This window comes from Bos grunniens, chromosome 10 (assembly GCF_055505025.1).
Source record: "Bos grunniens cultivar Pamir isolate PY7600 chromosome 10, Bosgru_T2T1.0, whole genome shotgun sequence".
NCBI lineage: Eukaryota > Metazoa > Chordata > Mammalia > Artiodactyla > Bovidae > Bos > Bos grunniens.
The window spans coordinates 38,068,699-38,089,255 of NC_141174.1; the positions used below are offsets into that span (position 1 = coordinate 38,068,699).

The 20,557-nt window shown below is 45.6% G+C and overlaps 1 protein-coding gene across 2 annotated transcripts in view; it reads left to right on the forward strand.

Annotated features, from left to right (window-relative positions):
* SORD (sorbitol dehydrogenase) overlaps window positions 1–20,557 on the forward strand; it is a 57,074-nt gene extending 36,517 nt beyond the window's left edge. For both annotated transcript variants that reach the window (XM_086320700.1, XM_086320699.1), the window contains exons 3-9: window positions 3,414–3,578; window positions 5,465–5,624; window positions 11,292–11,410; window positions 14,181–14,246; window positions 14,980–15,155; window positions 18,653–18,774; window positions 19,709–20,557. In XM_086320700.1, coding sequence (XP_086176826.1) covers window positions 3,428–3,578; window positions 5,465–5,624; window positions 11,292–11,410; window positions 14,181–14,246; window positions 14,980–15,155; window positions 18,653–18,774; window positions 19,709–19,874 — 960 coding nt within the window. In that variant the 5' untranslated portion in view covers window positions 3,414–3,427 and the 3' untranslated portion in view covers window positions 19,875–20,557. The remainder of the gene's footprint in view (window positions 1–3,413; window positions 3,579–5,464; window positions 5,625–11,291; window positions 11,411–14,180; window positions 14,247–14,979; window positions 15,156–18,652; window positions 18,775–19,708) is intronic.

Below are 20,557 nucleotides of genomic sequence, written 5' to 3' on the forward strand. Positions count from 1 at the left end.
CACCCATTCCAGTCCATTTTAGTTTGCTGATTCCTAGAATGTCGACGTTCACTCTTGCCGTCTCTTGTTTGACCACTTCCAATTTGCCTTGATTCATGGACCTGACATTCCAGGTTCCTATGCAATATTGCTCTTTACAGCATCGGACCTTGCTTCTATCACCAGTCACATCCACAACTGGGTATTGTTTTTGCTTTGGCTCCATCCTTTCATTCTTTCTGGAGTTATTTCTCCACTAATCTCCAGTAGCATATTGGGCACCTACTGACCTGGGGAATTCCTCTTTCAGTACCCTATCATTTTGCCTTTTTAAACTGTTCATGGGGTTCTCAAGGCAAGAATACTGAAGTGGTTTGCCATTCCCTTCTCCACCTCTCCACCATGACCCGTCCGTCTTGGGTGGCCCCACGGGCATGGCTTAGTTTCATTGAGTTAGACAAGGCTGTGGTCCTAGTGTGGTTAGATTGACTAGTTTTCTTTGAGTATGGTTTCAGTGTGTCTGCCCTCTGATGCCCTCTTGCAACATCTACCGTCTTACTTGGGTTTCTCTTACCTTGGATGCGGGGTATCTCTTCATGGCTGCTCCAGCAAAGCGCAGCCTCTGCTCCTTACCTTGGCCGAGGGGTACCTCCTCACGCTGCCCCTTCTGACCTTGAATGTGGAATAGCTCTCTAGGCCCCCCTGTGCCCGTGCAGCCACCACTCCTTGGAGGTGGGGTTGCTCCTCCCTGGCCTCAGGCGTGGGGTAGCTCCTGTCGGCCGCAGCCCCTGACCTAGGATGCGGGGTAGCTCCTCTTGGCTGCCACCCCTGACCTCGGACGTGGGGTAGCTCCTCTCAGCCGTTCCTGCGCCATCGCAGCCTGGTACTCTCAGCCACTGCCCCTGACCTCGGACGTGGGGTAACTCCTCTTGGCCGCCTCCCCTCGGGCATGGGGTCCTCCCGGCTTCTGCCCCTGACCTCGGACGTGGGGTAGCTCCTCTTGCCCGCACTAAGAAGACAGATAATAGCTGTTTCTATCAGTGTTAAGCAAGTAATGTATATTTAAGGCTCAAGTGTATCTACCGAGATATGATATTCAGAGAAGTGAAAGGGCACTTCATTGTGTTCTGAAAAGTTAGTGTGGATTCCAGAGGTGGCAAAAAAAAAAAAAAGAAAAGAAAAGGGTTTCTCTGGACCCAAAGGAAGCTTTTCAGTTTCTCTCTGCAGCATGCTTCTCTCATTTTCTTATCCCTTGCCACCCTTGAGTTGAAAAGGGAAATGATGGTAAATTTCAGCTAGCATTCTAGCATCTCAAATGTAATCTCATGTTATAAATTGCTAACTTCAAGAGAGGAAACTCCGAGATAATTTTCATGACTCAAATGATTTTTCCCTAAGTTTGATCTCAGGATGTGCCCTGCAACTTCTTACTCTGTTCACCAAGGACGAGGAAGTTCTACGGAGCCACACCTGGTGGATCTCCCGTGGTTTGTGACAAGGGCAATGTGTAAAACATCCGAGTGCGGAGCAGAGCTCTGGTCTCTTTGTCTTCCTAGGGCAGAGCTTTTTCTCAGGGAGATACTTTGTAATGTGGTAAACTCAGTCATACTAGGCCAGTAATCCTTTAGGATTTATTTCAGCAAAGGGGCTCAGTTCAATCATTATTTTAAACTTGGAAAACTGACAACAACAATATCACCAAATCTCACTATATTCAAACCTGTGAAGGAGAAATGCCAGTTGAAGTCTTTGGATGGTTTAAATTAAAGCTGCACTTTTGAACAAAACAAGCATGAAGAACTCAGCCTGATAGCACACAAAGTATTGCCAAGCCTGAATCGTACCAGCCTCCTTCTCATGATAGATAAGAATCAGGCATGCATGCTCAGTCGCTAAGCTGTGATGGACTCTTTGCAACCCCATGGACTGTAGCCCACCAGGCTCCTCTGTCCATGGGATTTCCCAGGCAAGAATACTGGAGTGGATTACCATTTCCTATTCCAGGGGATTTTCCCAGCCCAGAGATCAAACCCACATCTCCATCTCCTACACTGGCAGACAGGTTCATTATCACTGAGGCACCACCTGGGAATCTCAAGACTCAAGCATAGCATATTAGTTGTCTGGAAACAGTTATCTCCTCAAAAAACAGGGTTTTTTTCCTCTTAGGTAGTTGACACACTTATTCCTACTAACACCTTTTATTTGGTGTATTAGAGTTCTCCAGGGAAATAGAACTGAGAGACATTATTATTTATATTAGCTTTATTATATAGAGAGAAACAGAGACAGAGGAGCTGCCTAGACTGAAATCTGTAGGGATAACCAGCAGGCTGAAAATTCAGGTAAGTTAAGTTAAGGAGAATTCCATCTCCTTCAGGAAACCTCAGACTTTTTTAAGGCCTTCAATTGATTGGAGAAGGTTTATCCACATTATGGAGGATAATTTGCTTTACTCAAAATATACTGGTTTAAATGTTTGTTTTATTAAAGTATTATATAATTTACACACAGCATTATGTTAGCTTCAGGTGAACATGATGATTTAATATCTGTATATACTGTGAAGTGATCACCACAATGTCTAGTTAACATCTGTCATTGCAAATAACTATTGTACAGTTTTTTTTTCTTGTGATGAGAACTTTTTTAAGATCTGTTCTCTCAGGAACTTTGACATATGTAACACGGTATTATAAATACCGTCACCATTCTGTACATTACCTCCCCAGACTTATTGATATTTATTTTATAAGGAGAAGTTTGTTCCCTTTGACCCCCTTCGCCCATTTCACCCACCTTCCACTCCTTGCCTCTGGCAACCACCAGTCCATTTTCTGTATCTGAGTTTGGTAGGTTTTTGTTTTGGTTTGGTTTTAGATTCTGCATTTAAGTGAAATCATATGGTATTTGTCTTTCTCTGACTTATTTCACTTAGCATAATGCCCTCAAGGTCCATTCATGTTGTTGAAAATGGCAAGATTTCCTTTTTTAATGGCCAAATAATATTCCATTGTATATATAACACCACCTTTTTTTTGTCCATTCCTCCATCAATGGACACTTAGATTGTTTCCATAACTTGACTATTGTAAATAATACTGCAGTGAACATGGATGTGCTTAAATGTTAATCACATCAAAAAAGTAACTTCCCAGCAACATCGAGCATTTAGCCAAACAGCTGGGCACCATAGCCAAGCCAAGCTGATGCATAGAATTAGCCCTCACATGCAGTTATTTTGCTGTTTGGAAGCTTTCTTGCCTTGTAAGACTTAGTCAAGCTGCTTTTTAGCTTGTTTTCCTCTGTGATCTAAGTTTTATACCTGACCTTGAAACCAAACCCTCTCATTTGTCCAGAGGAAAAACACCTCAGAGAGATAGAGGGGTCCTTCCCTTCCTCACTTGTTTTCTCCTTCTCCTTTCTCTTATCAGAGGTGCTTCTGAAGATGCATTCTGTTGGAATTTGTGGCTCAGATGTCCATTACTGGCAGCATGGTCGAATTGGAGATTTTGTTGTGAAAAAGCCAATGGTGCTGGGGCATGAAGCTTCAGGAACAGTCGTAAAAGTGGGATCATTGGTCAGGCACCTACAACCAGGTCAGCAAAGCCCTTTCGCCAATGGATTTGTTTATTCATTCAGCACATATATTTCTGTGTGATTTTTCAGGGCCAGGCCCTCTGGTAAACACTGGGGACACAGCAGTGAACAAGACAGTCTCAATCTCTACATACTTGGATTTTACACAGGGGAAGGCAACTGGGACAGACAGTTAATTAATCAAAATTGTGTTGAGGGCAGCAGAGGAGAATACAGGGTGCGATCAGTGTAGACTACTCTCCAGAACCCTGGCTCATCTGAGGAAGAGAAAATTAATTCAACACCTGAAGACAAGTAAGAAATAAGCCAGGTAAAGGGGAGGGGAAGATGTTGCAGCCACAGGAACCACAGAATATCTATACACACTGAGAACCAGGGCCTTCCATGCAGCATTGATTTTACTGGATGGCTTGGAAACCATCAATATTTTTTTGTTGCTATAGTTAAGTCACTAAGTTGTATCTGACTTTGCGATTCCATGGACTGTAGCCTACGAGGCTCCTCTGTCCATGGGATTTTTCCAGGCAAGAATTCTAGAGTGGGTTGTCATTTCCTTCTTTAGGGGATTTTCCTGATCCAGGGATCGAGTCCAAGTCTACTTGGCAGGTAGATTCTTTATCACTGAGCTACCTGGGAATTTGCTTAATTCAGGCGGAATTCTCAGCTACGGCAGATTGCGATGTTCCCCAACACAGTGAATTAAATCCAAGCTGTCTTGGAACAGCCAGCTGTGGCTTTAACCTTCTTTTCCTGGTGAGCCCACCTCATAGCCTGGAAACAACAGATTCTCTCTGGGAAGGAGAGAGTTCTCAGGAGGTGTCGTCCTGTGTTAGTTACAAGGCCCTCTGAGCCTGGCTGTACCAGGAGGGATCCACTAGCCCTGAAGAAGCTAAGTACATGTCTGCATTTTGTCAGCATCTAAATTTTACCTTAACAAGATACCATAAACAAGTATTGAACTGTAGTTATGATATGCAAGCTACAGTCTAATGATATGAAGCTGAGTGATATGTACTTGAATGTGCAGCCTACTTTGAAAAGCATTCGAAAAGAAGGTGGATTGATGGGTGGAAGAGAGAGAGATAAATGAGATGGATATGTGATAAAATCAGTGTAGCTAAATGTTAATTGAAGAAACAAGTAGAGAACGTCTGGGTGTTCATCATACAGTTCTTTCAACTTTGCTGTATGTTTTTCAACTCATGGGGTAAGTCCTATGACTTTGTTGTATGTTTGAAATTTTTCATACTAAGAAGTTAGAAGAGCCAGTCTAAGGCTGGGTTTCCAAGTGGACGTAGTGAGACATGGAGTAGAAGTACAGTAGAGCCGGCTGTTCACAAGCCTTAGTGTTTCTCTGATGTACAGAGTCTGAAGCCTCTATGGGTCATTTGCCTTAGTGGTTCTACTAACCAGGAATCAGTTATTGTCTAGGAGACTGAACACAAGATGTGCCATCATTATGACTCCTGTCAGCATATTATCAAAACAGGGAAGAAAAAACTGCAAATTCCACACACTAGCTACCTCTTCTGCACCAGTTTGAGATGGGAACAAAACCTGGCTTGCTGGGACTAGTTATGTTTCATAAGCTGGGAAGTGGCTATAGAACTGGAGGACTTATCCCATGAGTTGAAAAAAGGGCAGGCAAGGCAAACCATCCTGTGGAGAAGTGGACTGGTCATTTTCTTCCAGAGTGTGTGTGCTGCCTTTGGTATTTCCCTTGGAGACACTAACAGGCTGGGCTTTCCTGGACTACCCTGGGTCCCCAGTGGGGAGGGAGGCTCATTCGGCCAGATCCCCCTGTTGGCATTTACCTGTGAGCACGTGACTCTTACCAGCATCTCTGCCCCTCTGTTTGTTTGTTTGTATGTTTGTTTTCCACCAGGTGATCGTGTCGCCATCGAGCCTGGTGCTCCTCGAGAAACTGATGAGTTCTGCAAGATTGGCCGATACAATCTGTCACCTACCATCTTCTTCTGCGCCACGCCCCCCGATGATGGGAACCTCTGCCGGTTCTACAAGCACAATGCTAACTTCTGCTACAAGTCAGTGCCCAGGGCCCAGCCACGGCACCTGGGACCTCTTCCCTGCTGTTTTTTGGTGTTCTTTCTTCTAGTTTCCCATAGTGGTTTCTTCCTTCTTTTACGCTCATAATTCCAGACATTAAGCATTCTCTCGGCAGGCCTGCCTTAGGGCTAGGACTGACCCTCGGTGCTTAGATTTAGTCGTTCAGTCTAATTTTCCCTCAAGTAGAGCAATAATAGAAAATCATTGCTGAAATCAGTCACTCCTCTCCAGCTGTCTTGGAGGTAACTTATTGGGATTGTCCTCTGTTATTGGTTTCCACTGCAGCTACAACAAAGATATCTTGTAACAGTAGGAACCTTAACAACAATGATAGCAACAGCCAAAGTTTACTGTGGCGTAGAGCCACAGGGCATGAGCTTTGGGACCCTGGGTCCACTCACTCCTAGTGAGTGACTTTGTGGAAATGAACCTTCTTCACCTCAGTCTCTTTAACCACCTGGAGATTAAATGTGACCATGCATGTAAAGACACAATGATTGTTATTACCTGCCTGGCCTTGTGCTAGGTCTCTGCATGGCTTATTTGACTTCCATAACAGTGATGGTGAGGTGGACCCCAGGATTATGTGAGAATTAGCAGAGGCAGGAGAAGGCTGATTAGCTTGGCCCCAGAACAGAGCCAGAAGTCCAGACAGGGTGGCAGTGATTCTCAGGCTCTTGCCCTGTCCTCACTGTCCTAGCTCAGCTTTCAAAGTGATTGGGGAACTTATGTCTGGCAGAAACCGAGTGCTATACCTTCTGCACGGGCCTGGCATGGGGCTCTGGGATGCTGGTGTGCCACTTTCCTTCTCAACCGGCCAGGTGTGTTCTCCGCACCCCAGCCTGGCCCCAGCGGTGCCTCTTGGCCAAGATGGGGCTTGTCCAGCGGAGGCCAGGCACTCGTCACAGGGGCAGTCTGACAGATCTGAGTTTTCTAGTGCCTACTGGAAGCCTTGAGAGGAGTCACAGGCCAGGGACCTCGTGAGTTTAAGTTGGCACTCGAGGAGGGAACAAGTTACAAGGGCAGAGTCTGCCTTTGAGCAAGTGGTTCCTAAACCAGCCCACCTTTCCTGGGCCCTTTTCAAGTCAAGGTGCCCAACAAGTTTTTTGTGGAAGGCAGAAGAGCGTAGTGATAAAGCTTGAGACTAACCACTGATCTCTGCTATTTGCCAACTGTGTGACCTAGAGCAAATTAAACTGTGTAATCTCAATCTTCTAGATGGTAAAATGGAAATAATAGCATCGATATGATGAAATGCATAGAATTAATACATTTTAGTGCATTAATTCAATGGGAAAAGCGTCTCAGGTACTCAACATGAGGCCTGGCACGTAATAGGAGCTCAGTAAACAGTGCAATGACTGCGTCATAGCTGTGGCCTTATGTTTGGGGGATGGTACCATGATAGGCCTGAAAAGGAGCCTTGCACTGGGAATGGGGAGCGGGGGTTGGTTGTAGGGAGAGGTGGGGAAGGAAGTGTCCTGGTTGGCAGTGGCAATGGGAGGGCTGCAGAGGGCCTTCAGGGGACACACTACCCCCACTTCTCTTCCTCTCCAAGGGTATTTTGTGTCTGTGTCCCCAGCCTAGCCCTGGGTCCACACCCTCTTCTCTTGTTTCTTTTTGTGAGGATTTGCACACCACGACAGCTTCTTTATTTTCCTACCCATCTTATTTTCTATCTTCCTGCTTCCCCCTTGGCTTCTTGATCATTCTTTGAAAGTGAAAATGAAGTCGCTCAGTGGTGTCCGACTCTTTGCAATCCCGTGGACTGTAGCCCACCAGGCTCCTCCATCCATGGGATTCTCCAGGCAAGAATACTGGAGTGGGTTGCCATTTTCTTCTCCAGGGGATCTTCCCAACCCAGGGATTGAACCCAGGTCTCCCGCATTTCAGGCAGAGACTTTAACCTCTAAGCCACCAGGGAAGCTTTGCCTATTCCCTGAATCCCACTATGAAAACCTCCAAGTTACCTTGTCGTTCTCTGGTGTTTCAGTTCAGTTCATTCGCTCAGTCATGTCCGACTCTTTGCGACCCCAGGGACTGCAGCACGCCAGGCTTCCCTGTCCATCAACAACTCCCAGGGTTTTTTCAAACTCATGTCCATTGTGTCGGTGATGCCATCCAACCATCTCATCCTCTGTCGTCCCCTTCACCTCCTGCCTTCAATCTTTCCCAGCATCAGGATCTTTTCAAATGAGTCAGTTCTTTCCATCAGGTAGCCAAAGTATTGGAGTTTCAGCTTCAACATCAGTACTTCTAATGAATATTCAGGACTGATTTTCTTTAGGATGGACTGGTTGGATCTTCTTGCAGTCCAAGGGACTCTCAAGAGTCTTCTCCAACACCACAGCTCAAAAGCATCAGTTCTTTGGCACTCAGCTTTCTTTATGGTCCAACTCTCACATCCATACATGACTACTGAAAAATCATAGCTTTGACTAGACGGACCTTTGTTGGCAAAGTAATGTCTCTGCTTTTGAATATGCTATCTAGGTTGGTCATAACTTTCCTTCCAAGGAGTAAGCATCTTTTAATTTCATGGCTACAGTCACCATCGGCAGTGATTTTGGAGCCCCCAAAAATAAAGTCTGCCACTCCACTGTTTCCCCATCTATTTCCCATGAAGTGATGGGACAGGATGCCATGATCTTAGTTTTCTGAATGTTGAGCTTTAAGCCAACTTTTTCACTCTCTTCTGGTGTTTAGAAAATCATGAACAGTTAGAGTTGGAAAGAAACTCATCCCCTTTCCCTCAGCTTTCACACAATAAGGTTGGGGAAAGAGGACCAGTAGCTCCTCCCAGGTCTGTGGCAAAAGGGCAGCTCGCAGGACTCTGGCTATGACTATGTGTGATAAGGCAACATCTGCCTTGTCAGTGGAATAATCTCCCACAGGATAATCCTTTCTCATCACCATCTCCAATCCCATTTCTCTGTGTTTGTTTTTTTTTAATTGGCTGCTCTGGGTCTTTGTTACTGTGCATGGACTTTGTCTAGTTGTGGAAAGTGGGAGCTACTCTCCAGTTTCCAGGTGTGGGCTTCTAGTTGCAGAGGCTTCTCTTGTTGTGGAGCACAGTAGTTGTGGCCTGGTGGGCTCAATATTTACCGATCATGGGCCCTAGAGCTCAGGCTCAGTAGTTGTAGTTCACAGGCTTAGCCGTTCCAAGGGATGTGGGATCTTCCTGGACCGGGGATCGAACCAGTGTCCCTTGTATTGCAAGGCAGATTCTTAACCATTGGATCACCAGGGAAGCCCCTCCTCTTGGTATTCTTATGTCATAGGGAAGTCAGAGTGAGGATGAGAAGAGCACACAGTTCCTGTCCACAGGCCACCCTCACTTTAGTCCCAGTACCAGCTTTGAGCGAGACCCAAATGTGATGAGGCAGGACTATTGGAGAGAGTGTGTGTGTGATTTGGGGTCTTTGAGAGAGTTTGCAAGTCAATATTTCTCTTCAGAGTTTTTTCCTTAATATTGAATTTATGGGATAGATTCAGCAGGTAGGGGGATGATGATAATAATCAGAGCAGAAGAGTGGATTGGGGTGGGGGAAATGGTGTAAGAGAAGCAGAGGGGAGGGGAGAAAGAAAGGGTTGTGGGCACCTGTCAGGCCGAATGTAGACCTTGTTATTTATCTTGTGGAGGGTTGTGAACAGAAGGGTCATGGAGATGAGCCCATGCTTTGGCTTCCACTTATTTCTTTTTGGAATTTTAGGGATTTCATGTTCTTGCATGTGGAGGTTTTGGGAGCGTTGAATAAGTACTGGGCAGTGAGGAACTAGCAAAAGTTAACTACAGAACTGCTTGTGCCAAAAGGCAGCTGATGTGGGACAGGCAGAGGATATGAAATCAGGAGATCTGGATTCAAGTTTTTACTTTCTTTCTCACTAGGCTTGTAATTTGGGGCAGGTCTCTTAATGTCTTCTGGCTTCAGTTCTGCTCAGTTCAGTCGCTCAGTCGTGTGTGACTCTTTGCGACTCCATGGATTGCAGCACGCCAGACCTCCCTGTCCATCACTAACTCCCGGAGTTTACTCAAACTCATGTCCATTGAGTCGGTGATGCCCTCCAACCATCTCATCTGCTGTCATCCCCTTCTCCTCCTGCCTTCAATCTTTCCCAATGAGTTAGTTCTTCGTATCAGGTGGCCAAAGTATTGGAGCTTCAGTTTCAACATCAGCCCTTCCAATGAATATTCAGGGCTGATTTCCTTTAGGATGGACTGGTTAGATATCCTTGCAGTCTAAGGGACTCTCAAAGAGTCTTCTCCAACACCACAGGTCAAAAGCTTCAGTTCTTTGGCACTCAGCTTTCTTTATGATCCAACTCTCACATCCATACATGACTACTGGAAAATCATAGCTTTGACTAGACGGACCTTTGCTGGCAAAGTAATGTCTCTGCTTTTTAATATGCTGTCTAGGTTGGTCATAACTTTTCTTCCAAAGAGCAAGCGTCTTTTAATTTTATGGCTTCAGTCAGTTTTGCTTCTATAGAATAAAAAACAAAGCCTTCCCTGGACTTCCCTGGCAGTCCAGTGGTTAGGCTTTCACTGCTGAGGGCCTGGGTTTAATCCCTGTTCACAGCCAATGGCTCAGTGGGTAAAGAATCCACCTGTAATGCAGGAGACACAGGAGCCTCGGATTCAGTCCCTGAGTCTGGAAGATCCCCTGGAGGAGGAAATGGCAACCCCTCCAGTATTCTTGCCTGAAAAATTTTATGGACAGAGGGGCCTGGTAGGCTACAGTCCATGGGGTCACAAAGAGTTAGACACGACTGAACAACTGAGAATGCATGGGGAACCAAGATCCTGCAAGCCGCCAAAAAAAGAAAAAAACAACAAAGCCTGCCCTTCCTGCCTGACAAGGTCATGCTGAGGATTAAATGAGATAATGGAGGAGAAAGCTCTCTAATCTGTAAAGCATTATGCAAATATTTGCTGTCTTCATCAGTGGTATCGCGAAAAGGGTCAAGATGCCAGTAGACAGGGAAGTGAAAGCCAAGAACCCAGTGGCGAAGGTGACACAGCATTTAATCTGCTATGTGGAGACAAGCCCTTTCCCATCTTAACCAGTCCAGAGACAGCCAGGCAGCTGCTGCTAGCACTGTGGTTCTTTTGGAGCATGTACTATGGGGGACGATGTACAGAGTGATGTCAGCTTCTAATCACTGTTTTGCAAAGCTGCTGATAGTCTGGGTTGTTTGCTAAAATGAAACCAGAAAGGCTATAAGTTTGAGAAGCAGATGAAATGCTGGGATGTGGTTAAGTTAAACCCTTGTGAAATGAACTCGTTTATTAAAGACAGCCACACCGCACCTTATCTTGGATGGCATTTTCAGAGGGAGGCAGTATGATACGGGCTCTGGAATCAGACGTACCTGGTTTCCAGTTTAAACCCTTTAAGATTCTCAGTAGTCCCTGATTTTGAACTTTTGGAGCAAGTCATTCACTCCTGCAAAGCTTGCTTTCCTTGTCTGTAAAGTGGGAATGATAATGTCTACACAGAACTGTTCTGAGGATTTACAAGAGTGACTATAGGTAAATTGCTTAGCCCTTTTGCTCAGCATATAAATAAAAGCTCAGTAAATATTAGCTATTGTTATTATTGTTAACCTAGAGGGACTGAGTATGTTGAATGACTCCTCAGGCTTCCTGACAATGTCACCTTTGAGGAAGGGGCCCTGATTGAGCCACTGTCTGTGGGGATCCATGCCTGCCGGCGAGCTGGAGTCACGCTGGGGAACAAGGTCCTTGTGTGTGGAGCTGGTAAGAAACAGATATCACTGTGGTTATGAGTTCATTAAAGGGGAATGTGAGACCCCTCTGCCCATCTCATCCCCACTCCGAGGGCTGAAATAGATTCTCGAATCTCTGGTTAGGGAGGATTACAGTGTGCCATTCCTTCAGTGACGAGCACTATGCTAAATAAATGTTTGCAGGCAAGGTAGCTAACTAATGTTATCTCCTAGGCAACATAACTCATTTGTTCACTTTAAAGAGTGCAATTTGGAATTATTTTTCAACCCTTGACAGGAAACTAGGGAAATATTTTTGGGATTAAAGGGAAGGGTATCTTTTGGAGCTTTCAGATCATCCCAGAGAACTGGTCTCCTGGTCTTCCAAGAATGAGATGGCTACTACTTAGGACCAGCAGGAGTGAGTCCCAGCCCATGGGGAGCCAGCACTCTGTCCACATAGGCTTATAGCTAGCTCCTTCTTCCTCTGTTTCCACCCAGCTGAACAAACCTGGCAACCTCAGATTGAATCATCTAGGCTTCTAACTGCTTCAGGTGACCGGGACAACATGCTTCACTCCTTGTGGGTGTGAGCTGGTGTACACTTTTTTTTGTATTATTGAGGTTTAATTTGTACCTTTTGACCCTCTTCATCCATTTCTTCACTGCCACCACTACCTCTGGCAATCCAGTCCAGTCTCCATAACTATGAGCTCAGGGTTTTTATGGTTGAATAATATTCCAGTGTGTGTGTGTGTGTGTGTGTGTGTGTACACCACATTTTCTCTGTCTGTTCATCCACTGATGAACACTTAGATGGTTTCCATGTCTTGGCGATTATAAATAATGCTGCAGTGATTATGGGAGTGGAGATTCATTTTGAGTTAGTGCTTTTGTTTTCTTTGGATAAAATTCCACTTCTGAGCAGAAGCAGAATTGTCAGATCACATGGAAGTTCTATTTTTAATTTTTAATTTAATCTCCATACTGTTTTCCATAGTGTTTGGACTGGCTTACATTCCCAACTAACAAATGCATAAGATTTTCCCTTTCTCCATACCCTCCCTGACACCTGTTACTTGTGTTTTTGATAAAAGCCATGCTGACAGATGTGCAGTGATATCTCTTTGTAATATTGCTTTGAATTTCTCTGATTATTAACGTTGAGCATCTTTTCATGTTTATGTTGCCCATCTGTATATATTCTTTGGAAACATGTCTAGTCATATTCTCTGCCCATTTTTAAATTGGATTGTTTTTCTGCTGTTAAGTTGGGTAAGTTCTTTATATTTTTGGACATTAATACCCGTATCAAATATATGATTTGCAAATATTTTTCTCCTACTCAACAAGTTGCTTTTTTCATTTTGTTGATGTTTGCTTCGTTATGCAGAAGTTTTTTAGTTTGATATGGTCCCAGTTGTTTATTTTTTATTTTTATTTTTTTTGCCACACCATGCAGCTTGCAGTATCTTAGTTCCCTGATCAAAGACTGAACCTGGGCCCTTGGCAGTGAAAACATGGAGTCCTAACCACTGGACTGCCAGGGAATTCCCCACTTGTTTATTTTTGCTTTTACTGCCATTGTTTTTGCTGTCAAATCCAAAAACTCATCAAGACTGATGTCAGGATGCTTACTACCTATGTTGTCTTCTAGGAGTTTTAGGGTTTCGGGTCTTATGTTCAAGTCATTAATCCATTTTGAGTTAATCCTTATACATTTTGTGATTGATTTTTTTGGGGCAGGGCCAAATAAGTGACTGCAGGGCTTCCTATGGCGGGTGATGGGTGTAGAACAGATGTGCCTCAATGAGCCAAGCAGACTGTAGGATCCAGGTGACAGGTTTTTTCTTTTTAATCTGCATAAGTAATACATTTTTGCCTTAGAAAAAGAAATTAAATTATTCATACCATGCCTGCACACATGTGAACAAACACACACAAAAATTCACTGATAGCACCATCAGCATGAGAGGACCATTGGTAAGAATTTGGTGTAGAATCTTTCAGTTTTGTTTTTGCTTTATTCATGAGATCATTCTAAATGATCATGCTTCATTTTACCTACAAAAACATTAATATATTGTGAACATTTTTCTATGTCAATAGATAAGAGTTAGATGACATATATATATATATTTTTTTTTTCTTTTTTTTGCCACACCACATGGCCTGTGGGATCTTAGGTCGTTGACCAGTGATCAAACCCATGCCATTGGCAGAGAAAGCACAGACTCCTAACAGTTGGACCTCCAGGGAATTCCTCTTTTTAACAGGTGTATAGTATCCTGCTGTAGTTTACTTAACCCATTTGTTGCTTATTTCCCAGTGTTCTGCTTTCTGGGCAAACTCACTAACTCACTTTTGGAGTGTCCAAAAAGCAGATCCTCAAAGGTATCCTGCATAAGTGTATTTGTGATCTGGTTTTTGTGTTAAAACCATCTAGCACACCGAAATGGGGAAGACAACCTAGGACACCCTGACAGGGGGTCCTCAGGGGGCACCTTAAAGGATACATCTCACCTTGGGGAGACATGAGGGGTTCTTTCTGAAAAGGTGGGTGGGGGGCAAAGAGAACAGGAGCCCAGCACTGGGAGCAGATTCCAGGTAGAGAACAAGCACTCATGTGTTCATTTACTCATGCACTCAGCAAACAGTTGTTAAGGTCTCACTGTACGTCAGGGACTGGGGCAGAGATGCTAGAGGCCCACAGAAGGTACAGTTCCTGTCCCTGGCCTGGAAAAGGGGGAGAGCTGGTGTTTGGTATTTCAGAATTGTCTCCTATTTACTCTTTTATTCAGGGCCAATTGGACTGGTCAGTTTGCTTGCAGCCAAGGCAATGGGTGCAGCTCAAGTGGTGGTGACTGGTAAGTTTTTCTTAAGAAAACCACTGATAAGAACCTGGCTCTTTATATGTGAACCTCAGATACTTAAACTGCCCATTTGGTCCTAAGAAGAGACTCAGCCCTTGTTTGACCAAACTCAGAGGGGGTGTGTATGTGTGAGTGTATGTATGTGATGTGAAGTTAGTTGGGTGTGATATGTTTATAAGAGGATGTTTGTGTGTGAGGTATGTGATATGAACGAGAGACATGAGTGTGTATGTGTGAGGAGAGGTTATCTGACAGCATATGTGAGTATGTGAGTGTGGAGAGGTGTGGTATAAACTGAAGCTGGGTGTATGTATGTGGAGAAGGCATCTGTGAGAGAGTGTGTATGTATGTGTGTAACGTATCTGAGAGTGTGTGGGTGAATGTGTAGAGTTGTGTACTTTATGGGGTGTTGTGGATATTTGAAGGGAATGGGGTGCAGAAGGGTGTCACTGTGTGTTTTGTGTGAGGAGGTGAGAGAGTGTATGTGTGTAGCTGTGGAGAGCTATGTGGTAGGTATGGGGGTATATGGGGATATAGAAGGGTGTACATGTTTGAGAAGTTATCGAAAGATTGTGTGTGAGGGTGTGTGTGTTCAGAGAGTGTGTGTGTTGGGCTCAGCCACACCACTACACAGAGCTTCCTTGGCATCAGAATCTGCATCTTCATTTTTTCTCCCTAATCCACCGTCCAGTTTCTTAGTTTGAAAGAAACTTTTGTTCAACTGTAGATCTGTCAGCCTCTCGGTTGTCTAAAGCCAAGGAAGTCGGGGCTGATTTCATCCTCCAGATCTCCAACGAGAGCCCTCAGGAAATAGCCAAGAAAGTGGAAGGCCTGCTGGGCAGCAAGCCAGAAGTCACAATTGAGTGCACAGGGGTGGAGACCTCCATCCAAGCCGGCATCTACGTGAGTAGGGATAAAGTGAAAGTGTTAAGTCAGTCATGTCCGACTCTTTGCAACCCAGTGGACTGCAGCCCACCAGACTCCTCTGTCCATGGGATTTCCCAGGCAAGAATACTGGAGTGGGTTGCCATTCCCTTCTCCAGGGACTCTTCCTGACCCAGGGATCGAACCCAGGTCTGCCACATTGCAGACAGCTTCTTTACCATTTGAGCCATCAGGCCCAGTAGAAATAAGGGTAGCTGAAGCTGGTGGGCAGCTTCGAGTAAGCAGCCCAGGGTGGTGAACCAGTAGAAGGCACCAGTAGAAGGCATGCTCCCCCTGCAAAACATAATTAGGTAATCCCTTGTTATCTGCTTTCTTATCTCTCTTATGAAGGTAATGACACTTCCCTAACATCCTCATTGGGTCATTGTGATGTTCAAACTAGGCCACAGATACACATGGGCCTTCAAAGATGTTAAGTGACTCATACCTTTAGGATAGGATTTTACCAAGTAGTGCTCTTGGTGAAAAAAAAGAAAAAGAAAAAACAATCAATAGGAGGAACAGGGAACCATGCCTTAGATGAGTGTGGGAAATCCCTATCTTGTTTTATTGAGGAAAACTACAGTCTTTGAGTCATTGATACAAGGTGACGGGCACTAATTCAGTTAGTCACAAAGATGAGGTGTGTTTTTAGGGTCACAGTTGTCTTCTGCTGTCCTTTCCCAGAACCAGGAACGAATAAGCTGCCAATACCTGACCCACCCTTTAGCAACCCACCAGTAATTTATGGATGTTGGAAGGGGAGGGGCAGGGAGGAGTAGCACTGCCAAAGTATGAGGAAAAGAAGGAATACGAGCTCGGCTCTGCTCTCCACCATGGGCCGTGTTTTTGGCTGTGTGCTTTATAGACATGGTCCTAATCTGCATACTAGCCCTCACAGTAAGTTCTCATTTTACACGTTTTATGATGAGAGAGGCCCAGGGACTTGCCTGGAGCGCACTACTCCAATGCCTGGGCTTTCCTTGCTCCATCCGGCTGCTCCAGAGGGGAAGAGATTGAGGGGCTAGGAGCCAGTTCTGGGGTGGAAGGGGCTGGGCTGGGGAGAATGGCGGCAGCTGCCACCCCTGGGCACCCCTGCCCTGTCCCCAGACTGCTTTCTCACAACAGCACATGCCTCTGCCCTTCTGAGTCACACTGAGTCACGCACAAGGGCACTTTCCACCATGCAAGACATTTGGGAAAAGCTGATCCCTCAACCTGTGTGGCACGGCCCTCAAGCCTGGCACCCAAGCAGAGCTGCCTTCCCCTCTTCCTACCAAGATGCCTGTGACCCCGGGGTGTCAGGGAAGCAACGGGAGAGGGAGGAGCAGGTGCCACTTTTGCCCTGACCGGTTCCAGCCGGAATCAACCAGCTCTCGGCTCCACTGTTGGGGATAATCAGCATCACCATGTGGGAAGGAGCTAAGAGAAACCAAAATCCAGCAGGCATTGAGCCTGTGTGTTACCAGTGGAGCCATGTTGACTCATGGCATATCTTGGGTTCCTGCCATAGGCCTGGTTTTGTGCCAGACACCTTGAGGGCTTGAGCAGTAAGGTGTGTGTGCTGTTTTTGAGTTGTTGACAAGACAGTGACCCCCAATTCAACAGAGAGGCAGTAAAAGATATGGCTTTATAGGGCAAAGCCCTCCTTTGAGAGTCAGTCTTCTGTCGTGTTGTGTCTGGATAATATTCATAAGGAGACCTAGCAAATGTTTAGCATTGCTGTCATCTCCTTGTTGTGAAAGTCACACCCACTAAGCAATGGCCTGAGCATTCCTTTGCCTGTGGTCAGTAAGCTACTGGCCTCCTGGCAGCTTGTGATGACCAGTTCAGTGGTGCTTCTCTCCCTTCTTACCAGGTAGAGAGGAAATGCTGAGTGGACAGCAGGTTTCCTGGGAAGTTTCTCAGTGTATTCCGTGGCTCACTCACAAATCTGAACCCCTCCCCTTCAGTGAGGACAGCAACATTTTCCCGTCGTGAGATGCCCTTTCCTTGGCTGACAGTGTTTGTATGTCACAGGTGGTCTGTAAGTGACTGCTCCTCCATTAAACCCGCAAATGAGCTATGCGTTGAGCCCATTCTAGTGCAGGCCTCTGTGACTGTTACCCCTTTAGTCCTGCTATGGGAAGGCATTGTCCTGTTCTTACACATGAGGCGACCATGGCTGACAGCACCGTCTCGGGGCCCACAGCTCAAAAGTACAACTGCCAGGAGTCACCCCTATACTACAGGCTTCTCTCCAGGATGTATCCTTCCCCGCGGAGACAAGCTGTGATGTGTGCTGTTTTAAATCTCTGTGGTTAGCACTTAGAATGGCCCCCAGTAAGTGCTTTCTACTGTTAGCTATAGTAAAAACTTAGCATGAGCAAATTGTCCATTTTTCTGTCTCTCACTACACTGAGCACCATGATCTCCCCCACATCTCTGGAGCAGGCTCAGCACTCATGTAAAGTTATGTGGAAGTTGTCAGCGGAAATTTTGCTCTCCTGCCCACTCCAAAGAGGAAATTGATGACTCCATTATGACTTATACCATTGAGGTGAATGTCCCTGGAACAAAGATTTCTAATTGCCAGCCTTCACATATAAGGCAGTTTTTATTTTTTTAAAGCATTTTAATTAATTATTTATTGGCCACACCACTTTTGGGATTTTTTAGTTCCCCCACCAGGGATCGAACCCGTGCCCCCTGCAGTGGTAGCTGGGAGTCTTAACCATTGGACCACCAGGGAAGCCCCTAAGGCAGTTGTTGAACCACAGAATTCCTATAGCCCTCCCCATTGGTATAGTGCTTGGTAGTTGGTGGCCCCTTAGAAATTTGACCCTCTGTCTTGTGGGTAAGTACTCTGGAGGAGAAAGTGGCTGACACTGACATCTGGTACTAAGTAAAGCTTTGAAAGATGCTCAGAGGCCGCTGAAGGGTCAGCCTTGGTTGCAGGGGAGATCCTCATTGCTCTCTGGAGAACTTTTGCTGTTTCCTGGGGTGCTGTGGGCGGCAGGAGATGCTCCCACTGTGCCTCCACTGGTAAAGTGCATTCAGGACCTTTAATGGAGACCGTGTTCACTCTGCTGCTCTGCTGAGTCTGGTTAACATGCTAAAGAGTTCAGCTGTATAAAAAGAATCAAGCTTTCTGAAATTTCTGGATATTTACCTATTTTTATGGCAACAGTGGGCTTTTCACATGGTGCCAGTGGTAAAGAACCCACCTGCCAGTGCAGGAGACATAAGAGACACAGGTTTGATTCCTGAACTGGAAAGATCCCCTGGAGGAGGGCATGGCAACCCACCCCAGTACCCTTGCCTAGAGAATCCCGTGGGCTGAGGTGCCTGACAGGCTATATAGTCCATGGGGTCACAAAGAGTCAGACATGACTGAAGCAACTTACCATGCATGCATCCTCATGGCAACAGGGCTACTGTGAGTGGAGTCTGTATTTTCTCATTTTCTTAGCTTTCTGTCCTTACCTCTTCTTCAGGCCACTCATTCTGGTGGGACCCTGGTGTTGGTGGGGCTGGGCTCTGAGATGACCAGCGTGCCCCTCGTGCACGCAGCCACCAGGGAGGTGGACATCAAGGGCGTGTTTCGATACTGCAATACGTGAGTATGTTGTGGGTGAACCAGGGTGGCAAGCGGCCAGCAAGTCCAAGGGAGGCCCTCCACGGCCTCTGGGACCAAGAGGCTCTGCCTGTTTATTCATGAGAGGCACGCCTTGGCCGCATTGAGAGCCATGCGATATGATAAGGCCCCAAAGAGAGAGCATTCACTCCTGGTTAAAGATGGGAGGGCAGAGCTGACAGATCTGTAGGGAGAGAGTGAGGGAGGGAGATTATGAGGCATGCTCATCTTGAATGTCTTCCCCTCATCGCCCAGGCGCTCTCTTTTCCGGTTCTAAGTGGCCAGATCTCCATCTTCCTTCTTTAAAGAGAAGGAGAGAAACGAGGGCAACCACAAGAACTCCAGTTCCTTGGTTCTCACTCCCAGTCCCCAGGTCCCACCCTGGGAAGTGACGGGGTCTAAATAAATGCCAACATGTGTTTTGTGGCTCGATCCTCTCCCTGCTGGGGAACTCTGTCCAGGACCATCTTCCCCACCAGTGGCCCTTTCTCCCATTTTAGAATTTGTATCTGTCCTGTCAACAGAGTGCTGTTTTTTCCTGTAAACTCTGCCAAATGAGCTGCTACAGGGTGTGATTAGATCATCCTGGGCTGCCGCCCTGAGGCTATCTGCCTCTTCACTGTGGCTTACATATGCCTTAGACCTTCATGCCAGAGAAATTCTAGGCTTCATGGCAGACATTGCATTTGGGAACAGACTCTGTACTCCTGAATTACAAGTCATAAGATCATTTCCACCCATTGTTGGCTTGTAGAACCGACCTTGCAGAACCACAAATCTACAAATAAATGTGGTCAAAAAAAAAAAAAAACCAAAAAACTAGTAAGTGTGGCCAAGCTGATCTTGTGCTTGGTAGTTTTAGGGCCCTCCCTGTTTCCTCCTGAAGGTTGAGTGTAATGCTTGTGATCTTTTCCAGATGGCCGATGGCGATTTCAATGCTTGCATCCAAGTCTGTGAATGTAAAGCCCTTGGTCACCCATCGGTTTCCTCTGGAGAAAGCTCTGGAGGCCTTTGAAACATCCAAAAAGGGTTTGGGGTTGAAAGTCATGATCAAGTGTGACCCCAACGACCAGAATCCATGATGTGAATTGAGCTCTGTCGTTGTCCCCACTCTCAGCATGTTGGAGTTCAGTGGTTGACTGGGAGTGGTGGAAGTTTCTTTTGAGTAGTTAGAATAATTAAAATAATTCATTGTAAACAGAGAGCCGTACGCTGGGGAGTTGTGCCTTAAAAACACAAGTAAGATATGGCAGAACCAATACAATATTATAAAGTTTAAAAATAAAATAAAATTTAAAAAAATAAAAATAAAAAAACACAAGTAAGGAGAATTTGGGGGAACTTGTAGTCAGGATGACCTGTTTATGCTGATCAAAGTTCAAGTAGAGCAGAGCTTGGCAGGCAGGTGCTGGGAACTCCCCTTCTTCCTGGAGTACCTGGAAGTTGAATAAGGAAAGAAATCTGCCCATTGAATTCCTGCTTCTATTGTGACTGTGGCCAGATGGGAGATGGTAGCTCAGGTAAGAAGAGACCATTTACAACTTTATCAAGACTTAAGTGGCCCAGAAGCTGATTTTCACAAAAATCTGCAGCTCCGGGTTGAGGGTGAAATGTTGTGAACAATTTTACTTCAGAGCACAGTGCCTCTCCCTTGACACTAGGGCTGTTTGGTTTTATGACAAAAGGAGAATAAGGGACTCACTTTCCTGGATCTAGGACACATAAAAATCGAACAAATAAAATCACAATCTCATGTGAAATCAAA